Genomic DNA, 25993 nt, shown 5'->3' with positions numbered 1-25993 from the left:
GGCAGACTGGGAGAGGCCCAAGGCCTGGAGGAGGGGACCCTCAGGGACTCCAGCAGCTGCGCTCCCCTAGGGCTTGGATCACAGGCCACAGTCCCACAGTCCCTGTGCTGAGGACAGTGCTCCAGTCCTGCTGCCTCAACAAAACTAAAGTGAACGTGTCCTTTCCTGTCCTGCTTCTCTGGCTTCTTCCCTGAGACTGGTAGGATCAGTAAATGACTGAATGAGGCTGGAGTTTCCAAAACAATGACCTGGCAGGCCCCAGAGGACTGAGGGGCAGGAAGGTAAGGTCCTGTAAAGCAGGAATGAGCCAGACTATTAATTACACTCCAGAGCATCTGACCTCCACTGGACGGACGGCTGTGCCTTCATCAAGTGAACTACCCTATTAATATGTTGATCAGGGCTACTTTTACTGTCATGTCAGAGCCCCATGTTTCCTGTAAACAAAATATACTGGATTGGACTAAATACCACTGCACTGAATATGGACTCACACTGTGCTACCACAGGATGAGTTCTATAATCATCCTTCCTTCCAGAGTCTCTCCCAATCAAACAGATCACAAATAAACACACTATATTATTAACATCTACATTACGGCCTGCCTCTCATTACTGAGTCAGCCTGGCAACCGGTATGCCCTGTATCATATGTGGGTTGTTACTCAGCACGCCCACATTTCTAGAAAGCCCTATTGTCTATTACTCATATCTCATTTGAACATGTGAACCGGGCAGACATGTTCTTCATGTATTCCCCACTGCTCACCTTCAACCAGTGCCAAATGGCGACCGTCCTTTCCCTCAGAAATGCCTGCCGTGTTTGATGGGGGCAGATTAATAGACTGTTGAACAAAAACCAAGTTCAGGCCCCTAGGAAAGGCAAAACCAAAACAAAATACACTGGGCCTCATACATGTTTCATATACATATTTATATATATTTTTCATGTACAAAGTTACATTCCGAACCCAAGGGGTTCCATAATAGAAATAAATACTGAAATAACTACATTGCTAATTGAGCTTTCTGCTCATAGAAATGAAGCCTCAGCCTCTAAGAGACAACAAGTGGGACATTCTAGAACCCATTTTTCAGATTATAGAGGCCAGGAAAAGCCTGGATAAAATGTCTAGGACAAAAAACAAATTCAGAACATAAATGGTTAAAATATATTCAAATATATTGAGAAATGTACGACAAAATTAATAATAAAAACTTAATTTTTTAAGAGAAAGAAAAAGACATTTAGTGTTACAAAATAGCATAACCCTGTTAGAAAAGCATTTATGATTTCCACATTTAATTCTCTCTTCTCCGCTCTTCCCATGTTATAAACTGGGGCCAAATGAGTCCCTTTCTCAACATGATCAATTAAGAAGAGCCCTAAATCTGCTTGAGTCCTTTGGTAACGATCATAATACTCACAAGGAAATAAATATTCAGTTCCACAGCATTTGCAAGAAAGACGCACATTCTTTAGGACAGTTAATATTATGAGACAACTGTTTTGCTTTGTTTCGTTACTAAGGCAGCCTATGTTAAAGGGTCTATTCTCAAATGTAGTTAGACCTTTACAAGAAATGAACAATACAGCAACTGAGAGAATGTATTTTAATCTTCTCTATGCAAACACACTTAATTTGAAAAGTTATGTGCTGCATAGTTTGTGCTCAAAATGTTTTACACTCTCAACAAGCTGCATCTACTAAGATATTTCGTTCCTATTTAAAAAATTCAGATCCACACAGGTTGGAGAAAAACACTCTCAAAACGGTGTTCTTCAAGAATATTCTCCCGCTGCCTCACGGGGATTTCAACCTGCATTTCATAGTGAGTGTTAGGTTGGTGTACAGGAAACTGACATTTTTGGACATCGGCAACGGTTGCGCATCGGCAATCTCACATGGGTCGACCTCATACATAACCCAAGCATAACAAAACAAGAACGTTCTCAGGTATCCCTTATTTCTTCCAACCAGGGGCATTCTATATTTTTTTACATGGAGAGACCAACCCAAGGGATTCGAGACTCTTCTCTGTCCTTGAGTTGGTAGGTACAAGCAGTTTACACCAACCACTTTGCTGCTTTCAAGAAGCTTACATTTTGGTTATTGAAGTGAATGTTACCACCCTGACCAAAGTGAACGTTACAAGAATATAAGCCTATTACTGGGGAAAAGGGGGAAGAAAAGCAATCTGCAGAAAATATTTTAATGAAATTAAAAATATAAGGACAAGCCCTTAAAATAACTCATACAGTAATTTTTGTACTCTCTCTAGTCCCTGAATTAACAGGGCGACAGATAATCTGACTGCTTTAAATGAAATAGCTGCACCCCTATATTCCTTATGTTAAAGCCAATAAGTTAAAAAAGACCAACCTGAACCATTTTATCATGTCTGCATCTTTCATCTTTAACTCCTCATTTCCCAAATTACATTTGGTCATACAAACATGGTAAGAGACTAAAGAGCAAATGGGGTCTGACTCTGGGATGCTTACTTCTTGGGACTAATATTCCCAAGCACTTTGGTGTCTCCTTTTTGTGAATTTATACAACATTCCCCGAAAATGTTTAACAATGTGTTTTTTGTTTGTTTGTTTTCAGGTATTGCCAAAAATGGCTCAGATTTAAATTAAAAACATAGCTTCTAAGCCATGGATAAGTGGCCCAAGTTTTGATGCCTTGAAAAAAAGTGACTGAGTAGCTCAAGCAAAAAATTATCCTTTTAGTACAGCTTTCACCAAAGGAGTTTTTCCTTCAGGCCATCTAAAGTGGCCACAACTTTACTGAGTACACGATGTGCTTAGAGACACATGTGGCCAAACGGATCCAAAGGCCTCCTCCAGCTCATTAAATCCCACGTATGATCTAGCTGACTCTGTAGATGCTTGAAGGACAGTGGCATACTTTTTATAACTAAGTCTGCATGACATTCAGAAAGAACAAATTCCTGGCACGTAAGAACACGTACACAGTCTCAGGCCTGTGTTTGCTTACTTTTCCTTCAAGACATCGTTCTGAAAACTGGGGGCCTTTCTTCAACAGGCTTAGATTTTAAAAATAACACTTAAATTTATATTCAGTTTTGCTTCAAGAAATGGTAAATCACACATTTTCAAGAAGCTGGAGAGGGAAAAACTGCAGCATAATGGTTTTTGAAAAACTTACGAAACAAGAAAATCAGTTAAACCCAGACTTGGTTTTTTAAGCGGGATCCGTGCAAGAAGATGAACATGTCAGCTTTTACTCTGGTATCTTGGCTTTGTCTTCTTTCCCTTCGTAGTTCTCCTCTTTGAAGATGGCATTTTAATCTCAAAAGAGCACAAGAGCTTAAAGGTGGCATTTACATACAAAATATCAAGTGCTCACTGTTCTGTAGTTTTACACAGAACAAGAGAAAATACTGTTTCTCACCGAATCCCTTATTCGGTTCATAGGCCACTCTATCACCACTGCAGCTTTGTTCTAACTCACTGATAAGACCAGTACGAGAACAAATGGTCAACAGGTGAATTTTTACATGGGAAAAGAAAGTCAACCAACCACCACCATTCACAGGATGGTGATAGAGGAACCCAAAACACAATTTCCTTTAAAAAAAAAAAAAAAAAATCCTCCCATTGTTGAAGCGATCTTCTGAACCTTATAAATAATAAACGTTTCAGACATGTCAGTATGAAAATGAGTGAGACTAGTCTCAAAAAATAATAATCAGAATATTCAGAGAGCGGGCCTCATAAACATTAGAGCTCTAATAAGTCAGAAACAGGAAACTTTTATTTAAATAGTGTAGTCTTAATTTCTTTAATATAAACCCCCCCCAAATCTGATGAAAACAAGGTTTTATATACCATATAAACAAGATTTGTCAGATTTGAAAGTGAAAGTAATTTACAGTTAGCTTTTAGCCCCCTGGGACATTTAGAGAAATCCTGATAATCCACCTGATCCTAGTTTGTGTCAATTTTATGATACATTGGGGAAAACTTTAGTATTGTACTTAACGGTACAATTTCACTTATCAAGTGTTCCCATTAATTCCATTATTAGTGACAGCTAAAAAGTGACCCCATCAAACAAAGTGAGTGACGTGAACCGTGGCAGAGTGAACCACACTGGATTGCTCTCTATAAGTCACAAGCTGGCCGCGAGGAAACATTCTTTGATTTGTTCCTAACGCGCTGCAGTTGCCTAGAACAGTGGTGCAGCGATACAGCTCGCTCCCGCATTGCTACGGTAGGACAGGCTCTGTAATGTAAAGTTAACAGGGGAAAATGCTCACACAGTATGTGGTGAAACTTCTTTCACAAAGAGAGCATTAAATAAAGGGACAAAGGGAAACGAAACCATGCAGAAGAGACAGCTGCCCCGTCTCCACCTGTTTCCGACGTGCTCACTCACTGCCGTACATCACTTGCCACACGATCAGGTGACTCCTTTCCGCTTTGGCGACAGAAGGTTCAAGTGGAAGATCCTCTCCAAGAAGTTCTGATTCTCCACCTTCATCACCTGGGGGATGATAACAGGAACTCAAGTTAGGCTGAGCATGGAGTACGCAGGCCGACAGCAGGTGTAAGGCTCATGGTTAGTCTGCAAACAGGACACACAAAGCTTGGCCGATGCCCACCGCAGAGAACACGGTCCAAGAAATGCCAGGAGTCAGAACCTTCACTTGCCCAACTTCTGAAAGGGTTAATTTATTTTTCAGATTACATTTATAAAAGCAAGCTTACTGTACTACATTAGAAACTTATCCCGGTCTGCATACTGAGGTTAACAGTAATGAAAAATGAAGAACGCAAAGCTGTCCAACCCCATGTTCTTCCAAATGGACATTTATGTCAAACTGAGAAGTGAGACTAGATAGGCCTATAAACGTGGAAGTGTGGAGACAGAGCCCATGCACCCACAAACTAGCTAAACCCAAACAACTCATGATTGTTGTCAGTGACAGTAATGCTCTCCAATCAGAGATAACCCACAGAGGCAAGTGGAAATAGAAACTGACTCCCTCCAGCGCAAGGAGATGGCAGATTTATCACTCAATATACTGAGTTTTTTGTTTTTTAAGATTTTTTTTTTTTAGATTTTATTTATTTATTTGACAGACAGAAATCACAAGTAGACAGAGAAGCAGGCGGCGTTGGCGGGGAAGCAGGCTCCCTGCTGAGCAGAGAGCCTGATGCCGGGCTTGATCCCAGGACCCCGAGATCATGACCTAAGATGAAGGCAGAGACTTAACCCACTGAGCTACCTAGGCGCCCCAAGATTTTATTTTTAAGTAATCTCACACAAGGTGGCACTCAAGCTCGCCACCCGAGATCAAAAGTCACATGCTCCACTGACTAAGCCAGCCAGGTCTCCCTGTACTAAGTTTTTTCTTCCCATGACTTTCAAGATTAGGACAGATTATGAATTAATGGTGTATGGTGGAGATGAAGAAATGAGGCCAAAACCATAGACAGGCTACAGGTTCTTCTAGAAATAGTTGAGTCAACTGGATAAATGAGGTCAAACATACTGCTCTCCAAGGCCCAGTGAAAGCAAACCACACTCCTCTCTACAAGGTGCATCCCTGGTTTTGTGATGCAGAACAGGGTTATTCTGACAGAACTCAGTGACAACTGGCCTCATGGGACGGATTCTTCAGCAGAATCCTACATATTGGGGCGCCTATGGCTCAGTTGTTGGGTGTCTGCCTTCAGCTCAGGTCATGATCCCAGGATCCTGGGATCGAGCCCTGCATTGGACTCCCTGCTTGGCGGGAAGCCTGCTTCTCCCTCTCCCACTCCCCTTGTCTGTGTTCCCTTTCTTGTGGTCTCTCCTGTCAAATAAATAAATAAAATCTTAAAAAAAAAATCCTACATACTTATATACACATAAAAACACACATATACACCAAGGGGCAAAGATACCCTGCTGATCTGCTAGTTTTGCCGTGTGTCTCACCTGAATTTCAGCTGGGCAAAAGACAACATTGGTAATGTCAACTAGAAACAGTGGCAGAGAAAAAAACTTGAAAGTTGGCACTTTTCAACAGACACATGAAAGAGTACTCAACATCACTTGGCATCAGGGAAATACAAATCAAAACCACAATGAGATACTACCTCACACCAGTCAGAATGGCTAAAATTAACAAGTCAGCAAACGACAGATGTTGGTGAGGATGCGGAGAGAGGGGAACCCTCCTACACTGTTGGTGGGAATGCAAACTGGGCAGCCACTCTGGAAAACAGCATGGAGGTTCCTCAAAAAGCTGAAAACAGAGCTACCCTACGACCCAGCAAGTGCACTACTGGGTATTTACCCCAAAGATACAAATGTAGTGATCCGAAGGGGCATGTGCACCCGAATGTTCATAGCAGCGATGTCCACAATAGCCAAACTACGGAAAGAGCCCACTGACATCCATTGACAAATGAATGGACAGAGAAGATGTGGTATATATATACATATACACAATGGAATACTACTCAGCCGCCAAAAACACACAAGCAAGAAAGAAATCTTGCCATTTGCAACAATGTGGATGGAACTAGAGGGTATTATGCTAATAAGCGAGATAAGTCAATTGGAAAAAGACAATTACCGTATTATCTCAACGATATGTGGAATTTAAGAAACAAGACAGAGGATCATAGGGGAAGAGAGGAAAAAATGAAATAAGACGAAACCAGAGAGGGAGACAAACCATAAGAGACCCATAATCTTAGGAAACAAACAGAGGGTTGTTAGAGTGGAGGGGGGCGGGGGGATGGGGTAACTGAGCGATGGACACTGGGGACGGAATGTGTTGTAATGAGCACTGGGTGTTCTATAAAGCTGATGAATCACTGACCTGTAGCCCTGACACAAATAATACATTAGATGTTAATTTAAAAAAAATGAATATACCCTAAAAAATATATGATTAGAGATTAATTTCCCTGTGAAAAGAGTATCTACTCTGTAATTCTCCAACATTTATTGAGACCTGCTTTGTGACAAGAATTCTTTACAAAATGAATTCAGCAGTTTTAGATGTTGTTTGTGTGTAGTCACTTAGCTTTTAGGTTTTCCTGATCGTATTTTCTTAATCTCTATAGTCTTTGTTTTTTTGTTCTTTTTTAGGCATATTAAAATATGAATATTACTCAGTTTTTCCTTTATATATTTTAATATTTAGTTATTTGTAAAACTTATCTGCATATTTTCTTCTATCTTTGTCTAGCTTATTAATTTTCTTGTCATTGTCATTTGCATCTAATCAGTTATTAAACCTATTGATTAAAAAAAAAAAGTTGGTACTTTTCTCTGTAGGCCAAACTCTCCTTAACTCTGTAGCCCTTTCACAGCAATGTCAAACTGTGCAGTAGAATATGCTCTTAAAGACTCAAGACAAAATCAAAGAATGTAAAATGTTTTTAAATTTTAAAGGTTTTTTTAAATTTATTTACTTGACGGAAAGACAGTGAGTAACTACACAAGCAGGTGAAGCAGCAGAGGGAAAGGGATAAGCAGACTCCCCGCCAAGCAGGGAGCCTGATGCAGGGCTCTATCCCAGGACCGTGGGATCACGACCCGAGCAGAAGGCAGACGCTCAACCAACTGAGCCACCCAGGTGCCCTGGTTTTTAAATTTTAAAAAATTACAATGAGGGGCGCCTGGGTGGCTCAGTCAGTTAAGTGTCCGACTCTTGATTTCAGCTCAGGTCACGATCTCAGGGTGGTGAGACCAGCCCCACATTGGGCTCCACGCTAGGTGTGGAGCCTACTTAAGATTCTCTCTCTCCCTCTGCCCCTCCCCACCAAAATGAATAAATAAAAATCATTCAAAAAAATAAAAAACTGGGGGCGCCTGGGTGGCTCAGTGGATTAAAGCCTCTGCCTTCGGCTCAGGTCATTATCCCAGGGTCCTGGGATCAAGCCCCACACCGGGCTCTCTGCTCAGCAGGGAGCCTGCTTCTCCCTCTCTCTCTGCCTGCCTCTCTGCCTACTTGTGATCTCTCTCTGTCAAATAAATAATAAATAAATAAAATCTTAAAAAATAATAAAATAAAAAATTACAAAGGTAATGACAAATTAGTTGGCCGAGATCAAAAGTTGTTGGTACTTGAATTGTTTTGTTTTGAAGGTTCTGCTGTTTAGAATCACTATTTCCTAGGGTTCTACATCCTACTTAATTAAACCACTGAACTAGAAGACTGGTGGTGAACAGGTGGAGGGGATGAAGAGCACACCTGCTGTGAGGGGCATGGGTGACATATGGAAGTGCTGCGTCACTACCGTACACCTGAAACTTTTACAACACTGGAAGTTAACTGCACTAGAATTAAAAACAAAACAAAACCTAAAACACATGGGATTGTTGGGATCAATTTTCCATTGTTAAACTATTACAGGAAGTGGAAATGGAATAAAAAAAGACCAAATTCACTTTTTTAAAAAAGCATATATACATATTAGAATTAACCTATGCCTTAAGACAAGTCTGCTTTTCAGGCTGGATTAACTAGAGATACTGACAAACGTGGTTAAGCAATTTTTATGCTATTTCCACCAGGCTCCACAATGGAAGGAATTTCTAGTGGACATGGAAAAATCACAGAGATTTTATTAACATAGTCCTCAGTATGATTCTAACTGCCGTGTTGCACTCCAAGGAAAAGTGGTCCTAATTACTCCAGCTACATGGAGTCCCTTTCTATCAAGGAATTCTGCACCAATAGTCAATTATTTAAAATATTTTAAAGTAACTTCATTCCCGCTGACATCACCAGAATTAATCAATTCCTAAACTTCACATTAACACCTCCCCTTAAAAACGTCTAAGTCTTTTGCATCAGATATTCTGATTTATACTAATTTATGTGGCCCACTGTCCTTTACAGGGCCCTAAATTTCATTCTACTTTCTCACAGAACTTACAAGGTATAAAGTATAAGTCACCAGTCTACAACATTACATTCTCTAAACCCTTCTGTTTAGGAACTTTCTGAATCATTGTGATTTCAGGCACATCCAAGGATCCCTTTATTTACAGCAAACAAGTAAATTTACATCATAGTCTCTTAAAGTTTACAAAGTACTACACTTTCCCAAACATCAAACATCAGGTCTCTACTTTTGTGGTCCCCCTCTGGCCATTCTTTCTCAGATTCTTCCATAGGCTCTAATGGTTTTTTAAATGGAATAATAATACAGGGTTCTCTATCCTAGAACCTCTTCTTTTAGCCCCTACACACTCTCCTTGGGTAAGCTCATCAACCCTTGTGGTTTTCAGCACCACTGGATACAAATGGTCTCCAAATCCCTCCCTTCTGAGATATAAAATCTTTTTTTTTTTAAAGATTTTATTTTTATTTATTTGACAGAGAGTGAGAGAGCACCAGCAGGGGGAGCGGGGGTTGGGGGGGACGGTGAGAAGCAGACTCCCCGCTGAGCAGGGAGCCCCATGCAGGACTCAATCCCAGGATCCTGGGATCATAATCTGAGCCAAAGGCAGACACTCAACCTTCTGAGCCACCCAGGCGCCCTGAGATATAAAATCTTCATAACCCAAAGCCCAGTGGCCATCTTCCACCTTGACAACTCCCAGCTTCCATGTTCTTCATCAAGGTGATGACCAACATCAAATTCCTCTCTCTCCCTCCAAATCTCCCTCTTCTGTTCTGACAGTCTTTATCTCTGAGTAAATGGATTACCACCCCCCTTCCCTACATGCTATTAGTTACTAATTCCCCATCATACTGCTTTATTTATTCCTTTTTTTTTTTTTAAGTAATCTCTACACCCACTATGGGGTGGGTGGCTCGAACCCACAACCCCAAGATCAAGAACTGCATGCTCTTTTAAGCCAGCCAGGCACCCCAAACCCTGCTATTTTCGAATGCTCCTTCAAACGAATACATTGTGGTATGAAAAGAAACTGAAAATGAAAGAAATAAGGAAAAAGGGAACTATAAAGTTCTTTTGCAAGTAAAGGATTGAAAGAAAACCTCTTAGAAATCCGTTATCAGAGTAGTTTCTTGTTTACTATGAGTGAAAATTCAAGTTACAGGACACAGTGGAGACTGAGCTCCCAGAATCCATGTCTTACCCATTCGGAAGTCAATGTAGCCCTCTCCTCCACTGATGACGAGCATAGACTTCAGGGGCGTCTGGTTGCCGGGCTCCTGTGTAGATGGCCCTGCCTTGTCACCTGTTAGATCTGTGCCACTACTGCCAGTTTGTGGGCTGACAACTTGACCTGTTTGTGCAAGAACAGAAGTGGATGTTACTTATCAGACTGCGGTGGGGAAGACTCGTTTTCTCTGAATATTTTCAGAAAGTTGAACAAAAAGGTAAATATATTCTGGTACAACCAAAGTACTTCGGATGCCAGAAGCCTCTACATGATCAGAAAATATCTATAAAGGTCTTAAGAACCCAATTTGAAAATCTAAGTAGAGCCATTTTGCACCAAAGCAGGAATGGGTGCAAGACCCATTATGAGATCTGTGTATGGCCAGGCTGATCTTCGCTGCCTGCTTCAGACTATTACAATCTACATCTTTTTGATCGGAGGGACAGAGGAAAGGGTACATGTGCATTTGTAAAAGAGATAGGGTCTTCAATGCAAGCCCTAGAAGTTTGGATATTCATAATTAATATTTAAATGTATTCTGAATCCATGGTATTCCTTTCATATTTAAGAAAATTACATCTTATTTATAATTTAATTATTCAAATAAAATTACTAGCAAATGTGCCATTTATTCTAAATTTAGGTTCTAAGGTAGAATACTTGCATGAAATGGTTTGAAAACCTTTAATATGCATAGTTAAATGAACTAGATTTTTAGGTATAAACACTAACAAATTAAAAAAAAAAAATGAGGGGCGCCTGGGTGGCTCAGTGGGTTAAAGCCTCCGCCTTCAGCTCAGGTCATGATCCCAGGATCCTGGGATTGAGCCCTGCATCGGGCTCTCTGCTCAGCAGGGAGCCTGCTTCCCTTCCTCTCTCTCCACCTGTCTCTCTGCCTACTTGTGATCTCTGTCTGTCAAATAAATAAATAAAATCTTTTAAAAAAATGAGAAGTTGAAGAATATATACGCAACATAACTAAGTTCAAAGATACAAAAAAAGATTACACATTGTTTATAGATTTGTTCAAATGTAAAAATATAAAACCATGGGCAGGATACTTGTCAGTTTCAGGACTGTGGTAACAGATGGAGAGGAAAAGGGGAACAGGTTGGGATTAGAGGAATACAAAGGAGACTCAAAGGGGATTCTAGGACTCTTTTTTCACAAAAGCAAAAAGATACTGCTATCAGCAATTCCATTTTTAGGAATTTATCCTAAGGAAATGACTATGTAAATATACAAGGTGTATATTTCAGGAAGCTTATTACCATGTTGTTAAGAACACTGAGTAACTGGTTAGGGTACCATGTGCCAGCTATGCACATTGAATCATTTCATCTTTGGAACACCCTCGGGAAAACGAAGACAACGGTTAAGTTTATGTGCCATCCTGACTAGGCTCTGGTGCACAGACCTGTGGCCAAACTCCAGTCTAGGATATTGCTGTGAAGGTGTTTTTTAGATATAATTCACACTTAAATCAGTGGACATGAGTAAAGCAGATGATTCTCCATAATGTCGGTGGGCCTCATCCAATCAGCTGAAGACCTTCAGAGAAGAAGCTCCCCTGAGGAAGAAGGAATGCTCTGGACCCCAGCTGCAACATCAACTCTTTCCTGGGTCTCCAGCCTGCTCGACTCCCTGCAGATTTCAGATCTGCGAGCCCCCAGAATCACATGAGCCAATTCCTTAAATTAAATCAATCACTTGTTCTCTCTTATACCTATTGGTTCTGCTTCTCTGAAGAACCCTAACACACTGAAACACTATCATGTCCAATGTCACACAGCTGGTGTGGCAAAGTCAGCGTTGAACTTTGTAGAGCTCCAAAACTTGTGTCTCAAGAAGGAAAAGAATTTAAAACATGGGTCCTGCTTGCACACAGTGAGTCACATCAGTTTAGTATTCTTTTTTTTTTTTTTTAAGATTTTATTTATTTATTTGACAGACAGAGGTTACAAGTAGGCAAGAGAGGCAGGCAGGGAGAGAGAGGAGGAAGCAGGCTCTCCACAGAGCAGAGAGCCCGATGTGGGGCTCAATCCCAGGACCCTGGGATCATGACCTGAGCCGAAAGCAGAGGCTTTAACCCACTGAGCCACCCAGGCGCCCCCAGTTTAGTATTCTTAATGGACAGAACATTTTTCCCTGGACAGCACCACTAGCACCTTTCATCTAGATGGTGCTATATAGTTCCAAAGCACTTTCATTAATTTTCACAAAAATGAGGTCAGCAAAGCAGAGATTAGTCATGTCCACTTAGGAAATGAGGACGAGTCTCAGAAGTGAAGTGACCTGCTCAAGATAACTAGGCAAGTGGCGAGGCGGGGACTCCTAGTCTGCTGCCCTTTGCCACAACATTGAGAAAAGCACCGGATCACGGTCTCCTTCTCTTCCTGTATATGACCTTGATAACAGGGGCTTCTGTCTAGCCATCTCCTTTATTAGGCCATGATCGTTTCTGATATTCTGTGGTGACAAAATAGTACCGCCGCTTTCAAAAGCGAGCAAGTCTCTTAAATAAAAATCGACAAGTTTGTTTTCGGGGAGAGAGGAGAGATTCCAAAACAATTTCATTCAAATATCCCTACAGTGCTTTATCTATGCCTCCGTCATAACTTTTCATATATTATATTGGAATTATTTGTAACGCCAGTTCTTAGCATTAGACTAGGTAGTGGAACCAAGGGATAGAGGAGAGACAGTTATATGCAACCTCTTGACAGAATAATCTAACTCACCTGGGACTGCCACAAAGAATTTCACAGCATCCCGGTGCCCATGGAAGCAAAGCTGTGCATGTGCCATTGAACAATAGGGTATAAACGTCCCCGGAGTCACTTTATCACTATTTTCATCACCATACACGCGGATTACACTGCCAGGACGATTTCCTGGTGCTCCTGAGGTTTTATTCGCTGCAACAGAAAAACCAAACACCAAACATTTTCCCGCTGGAAGCAGCAATGACGTAGGATGTTACTGGTTAATCCTTATGATAGTATCTAAAAGCTACAGCCAGTTGAGGTAAAAACAATGGCAGCAATGCCAACTCAAGACAAAGCTGGGAAAAAAAAAGGTAACATAGCATGCTAGTTATTTTTAAGTACCTCAGTAAATGGAGCAGGGGATTTTGCCAGTCTAGCAATAACTACACTTACTTTTTAAACACATCTGTTAATTAAAACAAAAACAAACTTAGTTTTAAAAAACCAGGTTTGAATCTTAGGTATGTCTGCTTTTTTTTCCCCTCTGCTTTATTTTTATTTATTTTTTAAATCCCCATTTTAGAAAACTAACCAGTTATACAGTTTAAAGTAAATGGGTATATTATTAAATAAAAATTTCATAGTTTTATCTTCTGATTTTTCTCTCCTGTGGTAAGAATATCTCCCTTGAGCGGGTGGTAAGAAGCTGTGTTTCAGAGGATGCAGCCACTCCAACAGAGTAGCTTTTATCTACACCGGACTGAGGGCTTGCTGCATTACTGTAGAACAACCAGACTCACAAAACATCCCCATTCCATGGGCCAGTAAGTGAATGAAAGAAACATGGTTGGTAATAAGAGTAAACAATGGAGATTAATGACAGTTTTAAGAGATGCGTTGTGTTTTTACTGGAAGGAAAACAAAGTCTGGAAGAAAGTTCAGCTGCAACGAAAGATGATAAATACACGAAGCTGCTGAGCAGTAGTTTGGTGGCCGTGGAACAAACGTTAAAAAATAAAACCAACAGAGAATGCCTGCTGCGATGCAGTGATTGTGAGAGGATGGCACTGAGGAACATTCAAGAGGGCATCTAGAGCCGGAGGATAGCCTCCCGGTGGCCATGAGAAGCCAGGAAGAAGAGCTGGGTTCAGGATCTGCACTTACCCCTCAGCCCCAGTAAGCGTCCCTGGTGGAGGATTACGGCTACAGTGAGAGAGGAGGAAAGGGACATGGAGAGGTGCATGGCAGGGGGGATAAGCACTACCATGAGCCTCCACTCTCTCGGCTTCTCTTCTATCTGCTAGCCTGGCGCTCTAAGCTCCTCACTACAGTAACAGAATCCAACTTGGTGTGATACCAAGTAACACGGAAAGTTCTTACCAAAGCTTCTGTAGACCATTTCTGCTCAAAAAGGACTATTTGATTCACTGTGATTTTGCTTTTCTTAATTATAAAGCGATTTCAGAGAATAAGAACTTAACAGGGAGCATTTCCTAAATGCAAATATTTCCCCCTTTTCTTTAAGAAATCGGGTTCAGGGGCGCCTGGGTGGCTCAGTGGGTTAAGGCCTCTGCCTTCGGCTCAGGTCATGATCTCAGGGTCCTGGGATCGAGCCACATGTTGGGCTCTCTGCTCAGCAGGGAACCTGCTTCTCTTCCTCTCCGCCTACTTGTGATCTCTGTCTGTCAAATGAATAAATAAAATCTTTAAAAAAATAAAAATAAAAAAAAAGAAATCGGGTTCAAATAGCTATGCTAAAATGGAATTCTCTTTTATAAAGAAGGGAGATGAACTCATGCAAATTTAAAAGTAATTGCACAAAAGAAAGCTGGGATTAAGAACTTGGGTTCTTCAAAGGCTCCAGACAGACCACCTTCCAAGTATCTCCCCTTCTCCCTGAAGAAAGACAGGGCAATTCCTCAGAATTATTTTATCTAATTATCAACTTATTTTCTGGATTTATGGCACTTGTTTTCAAACCATTCCCGGCCCATGAATTCTGTAACACAAAAATGCTTATTTGATGAATAATCAATGTAATGGAACATAACATGAAAAACATACAATGTACACTTTGTTCACAAAAATAACAATAATGAAACATAATGTAAAAAACATACAATGTACATTTTGTTCACATCCTTTTCATATACAGGAGAGATGGCTTGTCTCCAGCATCACAAGCACTTGCTAACCTAAGAGACTTTTCCCACATTTTCAAAACCTCAAATAAGCCAAGTGGGATATCCTATAGTAACTGCCTATATCCTATATAGGATATCCTATATCCTATATAGGATATAGGATATCCTATATAGGATATAGGATATCCTATAGTAACTATAGGATAGTTACTATCCTATAGTAGGATCCTATCCTACTATAGGATAGTAACTACTATCCTATAGTAACTATATCCTATAGTTACTATAGGATATCCTATATCCTATAGGATATAGGATATAGGATATCCTATAGTAACTGTCTGGATGTGAAGAACCAGAATGATTCTAGGCCCTGTTTCTGGACACTGATGTACTAACCCTTAAGAAAGCCAGACTTCAGCCTTTATTTAAATAATGAAATAGGACTGTGATCCCCGAATTATGAAGAAAAGTCTCTCACAATGGAACATTTTTAGTTATAAAGGTTGGTCCCGACAGACAGTATTAATTCACTACAATGTATACATTTTGTAGAAGTAATGAAGGAACAACAGTTAGGTCTTTGTCATTAGCTTGATTTCCTGAATTACCACAGATTTGCCAATACCAAAATCATTCCCTTTGCCTGAATTCTGGACACAACTACACCCTGCAACTCTTCTGTCTGCACTGTGACAGTCAGCTAAAAATATACTTACTTTCTGTCAGTGGGATGGAGATGATGACACCGTTTCCTGTCCCCACCCACAAACGATTGCAAGACACCATAAGAGCTGTGATCCTCACAAAAGAGAAGCCCAGTTTTCCAGTACCTGTACAGTGGGTGGGAAAAATTTTTATTGAGAAACTAGAACAGATGATGTCTTAAGCTCCAAATCCCTTAGAATAGCTAGATTAATACAAGACAGAAGAAATATGACCAGAGCTAGCTGGATGTTTCCTGAAGGTGCACATCAAAGCAAACTTTCATTGGGCTTTATCACCTGTCTGATAACTCACTGTTAATGGAAAAAGAAAATTCTACAAGTGGCCGACATTACATTATCATTCAGAAAGAAAATACTGTTAATCAAGAGGTATGACACAAGATTTAATTAAGGAGCTGCCAAACCAAACCAAACCAAACCCAAAACAAAACAAAAAATAACAAAAACAGAGTTTGCCAGATTGGAAAACCCAAGGCCCTTTGTTTTTATAAGCTGTAAGAGTTCTACTTTGCCGTAAATTTATTTGCATAGATAAAAACAATCTTTAACAGAACTTACACTCTTTCTGTATTTACACATTTTGATTCTAGAGCAGTTTTGAAATTTTAGGGTATCACAGGCATGTAATTTAGGGAGAACAGATGCACTTTTTTATTTGAAAGGAATTTTTACAACTGATTTTATTTTCTGAGACTTGAAAGAAAAAATCTTAAACAGATAATCATACGTTTAAGACAAATAACATTTAGTTACTCACAAGTTCTACTTATAAGAACTGAGAATATGATCACAAACAGTGTTAGAAGCCTTTACTACCATTCAGTCTAAGCTAGAGATCTTTAACCTATGGTCAAAATATACTCCTGAAATTGGGGGGCCTGGGTGGCTCAGTTGGTTAAGTGCTGGACTCCTGGTTTCATCTGAGGTCATGATCTTGCAGTCCTGGGATCGAGCCCCCCACTGGGTTTTGTGCTCAGTGTAGAGTCTGCATTAGATTCTTTCTCTTTCTCCCTCCTCATCTAACCCCTCCCCACTTGCGCATGCTCTCTCTCTCTAAAATAAATAAAATCTTTAAAGAAAAGTATATTCCTAAAATTAGTTTGCATTTATGACATTCCTGATACTCAGAGCGCTAGATTAGGGACTAAGGATATAGGATTGAACAAGCCAGAGATGGTTCCTGCTCTTTGTGGGTCTTCTGGTCTTTGGGGCAAGAAAGACAACACACTAGAATCAAATATTATTGATGTAACCACAATAATAAGCCCATGAAGAGAAAGTACGAGAGGACCTTTATCAAATTGGGAAATCAGGCAAGGTCTGTTCTCCAGGTGACATATAAGTTTCAGCCTGAAAACCAAGTAAAAAGGGACCAAGAAGAACTTCTCTGGCAGAGGATATAACACATATGAGGAGCCTGAAATGGGACGGAACCTGGTGAGCTCAGGTCAGTGTGAGCAGACCAGAGTGAGTGAGGAGAGTGGTCCAGGCCCCTGGACCAGTTCTTCTGGTGTTGTCACAAAATGTCACCTCACCTAAGGTAGGAATATTCTAAAAGTGGCTGGTGTTACGTAAGTATGTCGCAGTGGTATTGGCACACTGGTTACTATGCAGCGAACAGACTGCAGTGGAAACACAGAGACTGAGCTTCACGGTTATCTAGCGGGGTAAGGATGGTGGCCTGGACTACAGGGATAATGGTAGAGATAAAGAAGTAACTGATTTAGGATATTTTTGGAGACAGACTTGACAGCTCCCAGTGATGGATTAGGTGTGCGGAATAAGAGAGGAGTCAAAAATGATCCCAAATTTCTGTCAAGAGCCACAGGGTACATGGAGCATCTGCCTGACACTTTGAGTGATAAGAGCTCACCAGTCCTGAGGCAACTTATTCATTCGTTCTACCTAGCATTTGAGACCATATAAAAATAAACCTTTTTCTTCAACCGACATAGAATGCTTTGGAAGCTTACCTAACATTTTGCTTACATAAGGCTCAATGTCCACATCCTGTAGGTGTTGGTAAGTGTGTGCATGATAGAGACGAAGTGTGGAATCCAAACGAATGGAGACCCACACACCGTCACCCACCCAAGCAAGCTGCCGCACCTGGCTCTCCTTCCTGGGGTGCGCGTCAAACGATTTCTAGGAAAGATTGTTCGATCAAATGTTATTTTTATTAAACAGGAGTTCATGTTTAAAAACTGTGCTAATTTGCACAGCAATCTGGCAGACCACGTATTAGAAGAGGCACGTAAATACTATTTACTAAATAAGATGACTCTGACATACACAAATGCTTTTATCCCAGACTGCAGAACAAAACGCAGAACAAACAGCTTCAGGATGCTAGACTTGCACACTGTGTAGGATATCAACTTACCAAAGTAACACTGGCATATCCAGACTCTGTAACAGTGTTCAACAAAAAGCCTGAATTTGATCTCGGGATTTTGTATTGCTGCAGAGCAATGCATGAAGTAAAAGACTATTTAAAATTAAACAAAAAGGAACCTACACTGCTCTGTGTGTGTATATCTGCATGCAGGAACTAGATTTGGAAAAAAGGGATAAGGACTTTTACCTTAAATTTTTCCTGCCCTTTTTCTTTAACAACTAGAATGAATTTGTGTATTGCAGCAAAACTTTTAAGAGAGCAATGCTAAGAGGTTTTTATTTTTAAAACAAGTTGCCAATTGCTATCTTATTTCTCAGTCTCTGACACAGGTACGGATTTTCCTGGATCCACATGGAGTGACAGAGACAGGGGAAACCTCCTCCCACAAAACCCATGTGTAAGTACACATATCAAGAACCAAGAATCCAAATAATACACGTGTTACATCTATGGATATTCAGACACACATTTAAACATTCATGTGTGAATCCTCCTTCCTTAAAAAAAAAAAAAAACAAAAAATAAACAAACAAAACCATTTCCCACCATAGTCAAAAGTGGCAAGAGAGGTGAAGTAATACAGAAAGCTGTCATCCAGGGGCACCTGGGTGGCTCAGTTGGTTAAGCGGCTGCCTTCAGCTCAGGTCACGATCCCAGGATCTTGGGGATGGAGCCCCACATCGGGCTCCCTGCTCAGCGGAGAATCTGCTTCTTTCTCTCCCTCTGCTCCTCCCCCCAGCTCTCTCTCTCTCTCTCCAAAAAATAAAATTTAAAAATCTTTAAAAAAAAAAGCTGTCATCTAACCCATCACTGATGTGCCCTTTAGACTCAGAAAACAGTTTCTAAAGAAGTTAAATATAACTATAGTCTTCAGAAAAGGCAAACTCAGTAACTAAAGCAAGCACAGGTTAACTTACCTCTATTTTCATAGCCTTCGGCTGAACCACATAGACTTTGTTCCTATAGCCACACCAGACTTTGTCATGTACCACAGCCATACACCGGACGGAATGGTGAGGCCGCCCAAGGTCTAACAGGTGATAGTTGGACAAATCCCACTGCCCATCTTTAAAATAAGAAGTAAATTATTAGTTAATGCATATCACCTTTCACTCAATTTTAACATAAGAAACATTGTACTTGGGTACATTAATACAATTATAGGTGATCACTGCAAAATACCGCATAGTTTAGGGACGCCTGGGTGGCTCAGTTGGTTAAGTGGCTGCCTTCAGCTCAGGTCATGATCCCAGCATCCTGGGATCGAGTCCCACATCGGGCTCCTTGCTCAGCAGGGAGCCTGCTTCTCCCTCTGCCTCTGCCTGCCACTCTGTCTGCCTGTGCTCACTCTCTCTGACAAATAAATAAATAAAATCTTTAAAAAAAATTATTAAAAAAAAACCCCGCATAGTTTATCTTTTCTTTGCAGAGACTGAATTCTCTCCTTCTGTCTACTTACTGCACAGTTGGGGAATGAGCCACCCATGGCCTGGATCTCCACACTCACTCGCAGTGATGTGATAAATCAGATATCAGTTATCCACTTGTAGTAACAGTTTAAGAATCAGAATGGATTTAGTATTATTTTCTGGATAATCTTTCTCTCTCTCTCTCACTTGCATTTTGATTTATATTGTAAATGTTAAAGAGAACACATTGCTAATAATACTAACACTTCAAGAATTACACACCCAATAACCTCTGATGGCAGAAATACAAATGGGAATCAGCCACTGAAAGCTTGCTTCTGTAGTCTACCTGAACAATTTCAGTGCAAGAAAACGTACTGCCTCACAAAGCGGCTGTTCCATTTTCCAAAAGCTGTAACTGTCCGAAAAATACTCCCCACACCTAACTAGTTGATCCTAGAATGTCATCGCCCATCAGTCTGTAGCTTTGCGCAATGGGCACAGAAGAACTCAGTCCCACTTCGTTACTGCCCTATGTTTTCTCCTCTCAAAATGAAGCACTCTTGGGATGTGCTCTGTATGTATTACAGTTTGCAGACCCTTCATCCTAACTCCACTTTGTCTGTTCATTTAGCATGCTTCAGTCTACCGCAGCAGAGCAGGTGATCACCAGTCCTGTTCTGGACACAGGGTTCTAGGAGGCTGAAGGTGTTCAGTAACTTGTATTAAGTTTGGGGTCGACCTTTAGGTACTTCTCATTCTTCAGACATGTTGCCCCCTTTTTACTCTTCTGAACCCCAACGCAGAACTTTACATTTATACTTATTAGGTCTTTTGTCTGTTCTTCAATATAATTTTAGGTTCAGTTTGCCAAAACATTTATTTTTTTATTTTTTTAAAAAAGATTTTATTTATTTATTTGACAGACAGAGATCACAAGTAGGCAGAGAGGCAGGCAGAGACAGAGGAGGAAGCAGGTTCCCCGCTCAGCAGAGAGTCTGACGCGGGGCTTGATCCCAGGACCCTGGGATCACGACCCGAGCTGAAGGCAGAGGCTTTAACCCACTGAGCCACCCAGGCGCCCCGCAAAACATTTATTACCACATTTTTTCTAGGCTTTTGTACTTATTAGCTGACTGACCACAAAGTGACTGAAAACCTGTGCCTCCAGTTTCTTCATCTATAAAATGAGGATGACAACAGAACTTTCTTCGTAAGTTGCTGCGAGGATTAAGCTCAGAGAGTCTACAAAGGGTCTAAACAAGGCAAAAGAGAGCCCCCCACCTCTGATGATATCAAGTCATTCAGCAGAAATCTCTAGGTACCAATTAGTTACCAAGACACCTAGTCATCATCTACTCTTTATTTTTCCAAGCCCCAAAACATACAAGACTTGGGGCAAAGCCTTGCTAAAAATCCAAATTTAGTGTATTTATGCTTATGGAATATTTTCCTGCTCTAGCAATCTAGCAGGTAGGAAATGAATGATCATTTTTGGCTGATACATGTACCAAGGGGTTAGGAAGTGTCATATGCTCACTTCTCTAGTTCCCTTTTAACTCAAGGCAGGTTTCTGGACCTTGACCACCCCTCCCATCTGCAGATGATAAATATACTGGTTTTAAAGAGGAAGAATAAAAATAATAGGACACGAAAATGACTAAACCATATCCAATTAAAAACTTTTTAAAAAAACTTTCCAAATATAAGTGGATGCAAATTATCCTAAAAATATTGAACAACAAGGGTGCCTGGGTGGCTCAGTGGGTTAAAGCCTCTGCCTTCGGCTCAGGTCATGATCTCAGGGTCCTGGGACCGAGCCCCACATTGGGCTCTCTGCCTGCCTCTCTGCCTACTATCTGTCAAATAAATAAATAAAATCTTTAAAAAAAAATACTGAACAGCAAAAATGCCAACCTTCCCTCTCATTAAATGTCTCCTAACTGAAGAAGTGTATGAACGAAAAAACAAGTGCCCCCATCTCACATTATGCCAGAGTACCCTGAAATAATAAACACGTGTACTATCTATTAAAGTCATATACTGTTAGTGTTCAGTTTAAACTTTTATTCTTTTTTTTTCTTTTAGATGTTATTTATTTGAGAGAGAGACAGTGAGAGAGAGCATGAGAGGGGAGAAGGTCAGAGGAAAAAGTAGACTCCCCATGGAGCTGGGAGCCCAATACAGGACTCGATCCTGGGACTCCGGGATCAGCACCTGAGCCGAAGGCAGTTGCTTAACCAACTGAGCCACCCAGGCGCCCTAAACCTTTATTTCTTCTCTTATTAGGTATCATTCTTTAAAACACAGGCCAATCTGCTAGAAAATGCTTTTGCAAAGCAACAAATTGGGCACATCATATATTCATAACAACTCACCAACTCCTCTGTGAAAGATTGCAAGGGTGCCATCAGCCAGGGCCACTAACACAATTCCTTTCACGTGTCTGCAAACAGGAAAAGGGATTTCAGGACTCTCCATCTGGGAATGCGGGAGGGATCACATGCTACTGAACTAGTTCAGAGGCCCTCAGAGGGCCAAATCCATGATATTCCAGATATACCAGAACCTAAAGAATACTTTTTTTTTAAGTCATCTCTACGCCTAGTGTGTGGCTCAAAGTCACGACCCCAAGATGAAGAGTCACATACTCTATACTGACCCAGCACGGCGCCCCAGAACACACTCTTCTTGAGAAAGTCTTGCTATGAAAATGTCAGCTGAACTAAACAAACAGCCTGTGCGGTGACTTTCTTATTTCACTTTCCGGCCCCAAGCTGCTCTTGTCACAGAAGGGCCACAGACCCGAGACAGGTACCTTAAGTGGAACTAACAGCTCTGTGGACTTCGGAGTTTTTGATAGCGACATGCAGGAGAAAACTAGTGAATCAATGCCCCAGTCCACAACTCACTAATTCTAAAGAGTACCCTCAAACAAACAAATTAATAGGTATTCATTGGTTCTCTCCCCAGAGTACTATAGAACTCACCTGACAAGTCAGTGAGGAATCAACCTGACAAGTTTGACTTAAAGCTCTATATAGGAATTATTTTACTTTGTATTAAGTAAGAGTTTCAATCTCATTCAGCTTCTCTGATTCCACAAGTGGGGAAGAAAAATCTGGATACTGACTTAATCATGAAGCACGTGTTAGCTTTAATAGTCTTTAAAAAGATAGCTTATACCAAAATACATATTTTTGAAAGGAAGAATTTCTAAAATAAAACTTACACAATACTGAGAATCGAATCTTTAAGTTTAATAGAATGGAGACATTTCCTCCACTGGGCTACAGATGAATGCACATACAAACTGCAAGAACAAAATCGAGACCGGTAAGGCACAGAGAACAGCAAGTTGTTGCTTACATCTAATAATGACCACAAAGTTCCCATAGGAGGTAAGAAGAGTAACACAAAAATCTTAGGAAATAACAACAACGAGAGTCTAACGCAAAGAAATAAGCTGCTTACGCAAAAGGAAACACAGAAGAGTGAAAAGTCAGAACTAGAATAATGCATGGTCAGTTAGTTTCAGGTTCCCACAGACTTCAGAATCCTTGGCTAAAATCCGTTTTAAAAAATGACCTTACTCTTCTACTACACCAAACTGTAACTTTCTGATGACACACCAGCTTACATCAGAAAGTGGCAAGCTATGGCCCGCAGGCCAAATCTGTCTCCATATAGTGTGTGAGATAAAAATGATCTTCACATTTTTAAATGGCTGGGAAAAATCAAGAGTATCTGTTGACGTCTGAGGCTTTCAGCATCCACACAGCGTTCCAGGAGCCCAGCTGCGACTCCGCTACGTGCGTGCTGCCCGCACAGTGGCTGTCTGGGCCAGCACGCCATAGCTGAGAAGCTGCGAGAGCTCATATGGCCACAGAACCCCACACATTTCTTATCTGATGCTTCAGAGAAAAAGTTGGTTAACCCTCCACTCTGTAGTATTAAGACTTCTAAGGAAAAGATGCACTAGTGACCTTACTTAACCTGTGCAGAAGCACAGTTTTTGGAGACTCCTCATCGTACTAGAATGTGAACAAACCAGATAATGTTCGTCATCATCTCCTAGGCTTTCAGACTGGGATCTGTCTGGTCTCCCTAGTGTGTTTCGCAGTTACGTTCAGAATGAACTGGGCCTTCTTGCAGCTGAACAGATTAATCGTTGGTATTTCCTGAATACACTCTAGCCTATGTAAGCCTTCTATGCACCCATAATTCCGTCTCTGGGCTGTTCAGGATCTTCTATTTCTGGATCACCCAGATTTTCAAGTTTTATTTACCTCTTCTTCCAAGAATATTACATAAAGGGAATATTCTGTGACAAAGAACTATATGATTTAGTACTCATAAACAATGCAAGTCCAGTTTATGAGGTTATTAGATCATCTCAAAATTTGTAAGTACATAAAGTTCTCTGCTTTAATATGCACTTTTTGTTGTATGCCTATGCACCACATTTTACTTATTTATCTTCTGATTCCAAAAGCTAATATTAAGAGTTGGCACCTACCAGCCATTCTGAGCTCCAAGCCACATAGTTGGTAAAAGGCTACTCATCTTCTGAGCTTCTTCTCTCACCAGGTCTTGTTCATTTGGCAATACTGATAACTGATCTTTATATGCGTCCGAGTCATTACTAGCAAGGTGGGGAAAAGGAAAGCATCTGAGTATGTTTAGCTGCAGTTTTCAAGGACTGAACATTTCCACATTTTAGTTTATTTTTAGTTTAACATCTTGAAAAAAAAAAAATCAAACACCAGCATTCCAAAAAGCCAAATTTAAATGCTTATCATAAATATTTCAACAGCTGTACCAGAAGTAACATTAACATACTAAAGAGAACCAAGGTGCAGACAAGGGAGTTAAGACATCGTAATACAGCAGTGAACATCCAGACTTATAATTACGGTTCTCCCTTAGGGTTACTTTGAATTTTTAAATTTTTTTTCTTAGGGAAAAGAAGAGGAAGGCATGGTTTGACAAAACACACACACACACACACACACACACACACACACACACACACACACGAATGAGTATAAAGAATTTTCTAGGGGCACCTGGGTGGTTCAGTAGGTTAAGAGTCTGCCTTTGCCTTAGGTCATGTCCCAAGCCCTGCATCAGGCTCCCTGCTCAGTGGGGAGTCCGCCCCTCCCTCAGCTCATGCTCTCTTTTGCTCTCTCTCTTAAATAAAATCTTAAAAAAAAAATTTTTTTTTCTAAAATAAATTATTATGCTAAAACACACTCATATTCTCTCCTAAGACCTTCTTTCTTTGGATTGTCAGAACATTTTTAGGAAAAGGTAAGTGGGCTATCAAATTCAAGAGAGAAAAACTTGTTATTCCTAAAAAGAAGACTTTTTTTTTTTTTTTTTGAGATTCTTTTTATTATTTGACAGAGAGAAAGAGAGAGAGAGAGCAGGGAGAGTTGCAAACAGAGGAAGAAGGAGAAGCAGGCTCCCCGCTGAGCAGGGAGTTTGACTTGGGACCCTGGGATCATGACCTGAGCTGAAGGCAGACACTTAACCGACTGAGCCACCCAGGCACCCAAGATGACTTTATTCTTATATTAACAAATGTTAATAGACACTTATCGCTCTGTAAACAAGAGGAGGAATATTAAATTAAAAAAGAATCACATTTAGACAGATCTCTATCAGTCTTCTATAAAGACCTAGAGAAGGCAGAAAATAATGAATTCATTAAATGGGCCTAGATTTCCTATTGCTTTAAAGGAAGAGCTATTTGCCAGAAAACAAAATTTTAAAAAGTCATCCAAACCCACATGAGAAATCTAGACTGCGAATTTCACAGCTAACTGGGGTTGGAGTGAAAGGAGGGCTGGGGAGGAAAATGGCACAGTCACAGTCTGAATGGGAATGAAAAAACAAATCATATCAGAGGAAAAAATGACCAGGAAGATTTTGACTATTGCACCTATAGGCAAGGGTTTCTTTGTGTGTTTTTTCACACAAAGAAACCCTGGGAGGGGAGGGGAATCCAGAGCAGATGCAGTGGGAGAAGAGATGGAGACCTAGTGCGAATACTGTGGCTGCTTGAGAGGATTTTGTTCCTTTCATGTGAGCACTTTTCTGGTTTCCTAAGTTGCTGACCCATCTGCATACCTTGACTGATACACCGGCGAGAGGTCTTCCGGGATTTGAACTCCCAGAGGATCTGTGAAGACGTGTTCCGTGTACACGCCAGGCTGGGAGATGTCCACGGTGTCTTCAGTTGACCCTGCATTGCCTTCTGTGGCTTCCGTTGCTTCTTCTGCTGTCGGAACATTTTCATCAACCTCACTATTTTCTGCTTCCTTTTCTACAAAATAAATAAAACATGCTAACTATTCTGAGTTTGAGCTTTTCCCCACACAAACCACCGCTACAGAATTCCACTCCACCTACCCCATCCTCCTCCACCCTATGCCATGAAATACAGAATTCTTGGGTTTATTTTTGTTTTTGTTTTTAAAGATTTT

General features: G+C 40.7%; 1 protein-coding gene across 6 annotated transcripts in view; it reads right to left on the bottom strand.

Annotated features, from left to right (window-relative positions):
* Positions 1–915: 915 nt before the first annotated feature.
* SPAG9 (sperm associated antigen 9) overlaps positions 916–25993 on the bottom strand; it is a gene marked incomplete at its 5' end in the record, with an annotated part of 139796 nt that continues 114718 nt past the window's right edge. For 2 of the 6 annotated variants that reach the window (XM_080826253.1, XM_080826255.1), the window contains 11 exons: positions 916–4517; positions 10089–10238; positions 12857–13033; positions 13988–14026; positions 15687–15800; positions 17669–17840; positions 19011–19159; positions 21881–21948; positions 22735–22815; positions 24022–24147; positions 25638–25833. In XM_080826253.1, coding sequence (XP_080682379.1) covers positions 4402–4517; positions 10089–10238; positions 12857–13033; positions 13988–14026; positions 15687–15800; positions 17669–17840; positions 19011–19159; positions 21881–21948; positions 22735–22815; positions 24022–24147; positions 25638–25833 — 1388 coding nt within the window. In that variant the 3' untranslated portion in view covers positions 916–4401. The remainder of the gene's footprint in view (positions 4518–10088; positions 10239–12856; positions 13034–13987; positions 14027–15686; positions 15801–17668; positions 17841–19010; positions 19160–21880; positions 21949–22734; positions 22816–24021; positions 24148–25637; positions 25834–25993) is intronic. The other 4 variants (XM_080826256.1, XM_080826258.1, XM_080826257.1 and 1 more) reach the window with 3 other exon arrangements.

Source organism: Martes martes (assembly GCF_963455335.1).
Source record: "Martes martes genome assembly, chromosome: 16".
Taxonomy (NCBI): Eukaryota; Metazoa; Chordata; class Mammalia; order Carnivora; family Mustelidae; genus Martes; species Martes martes.
Note: the sequence above shows the minus strand (reverse complement) of the source record. Positions and strands in the feature narration are given on the sequence as shown.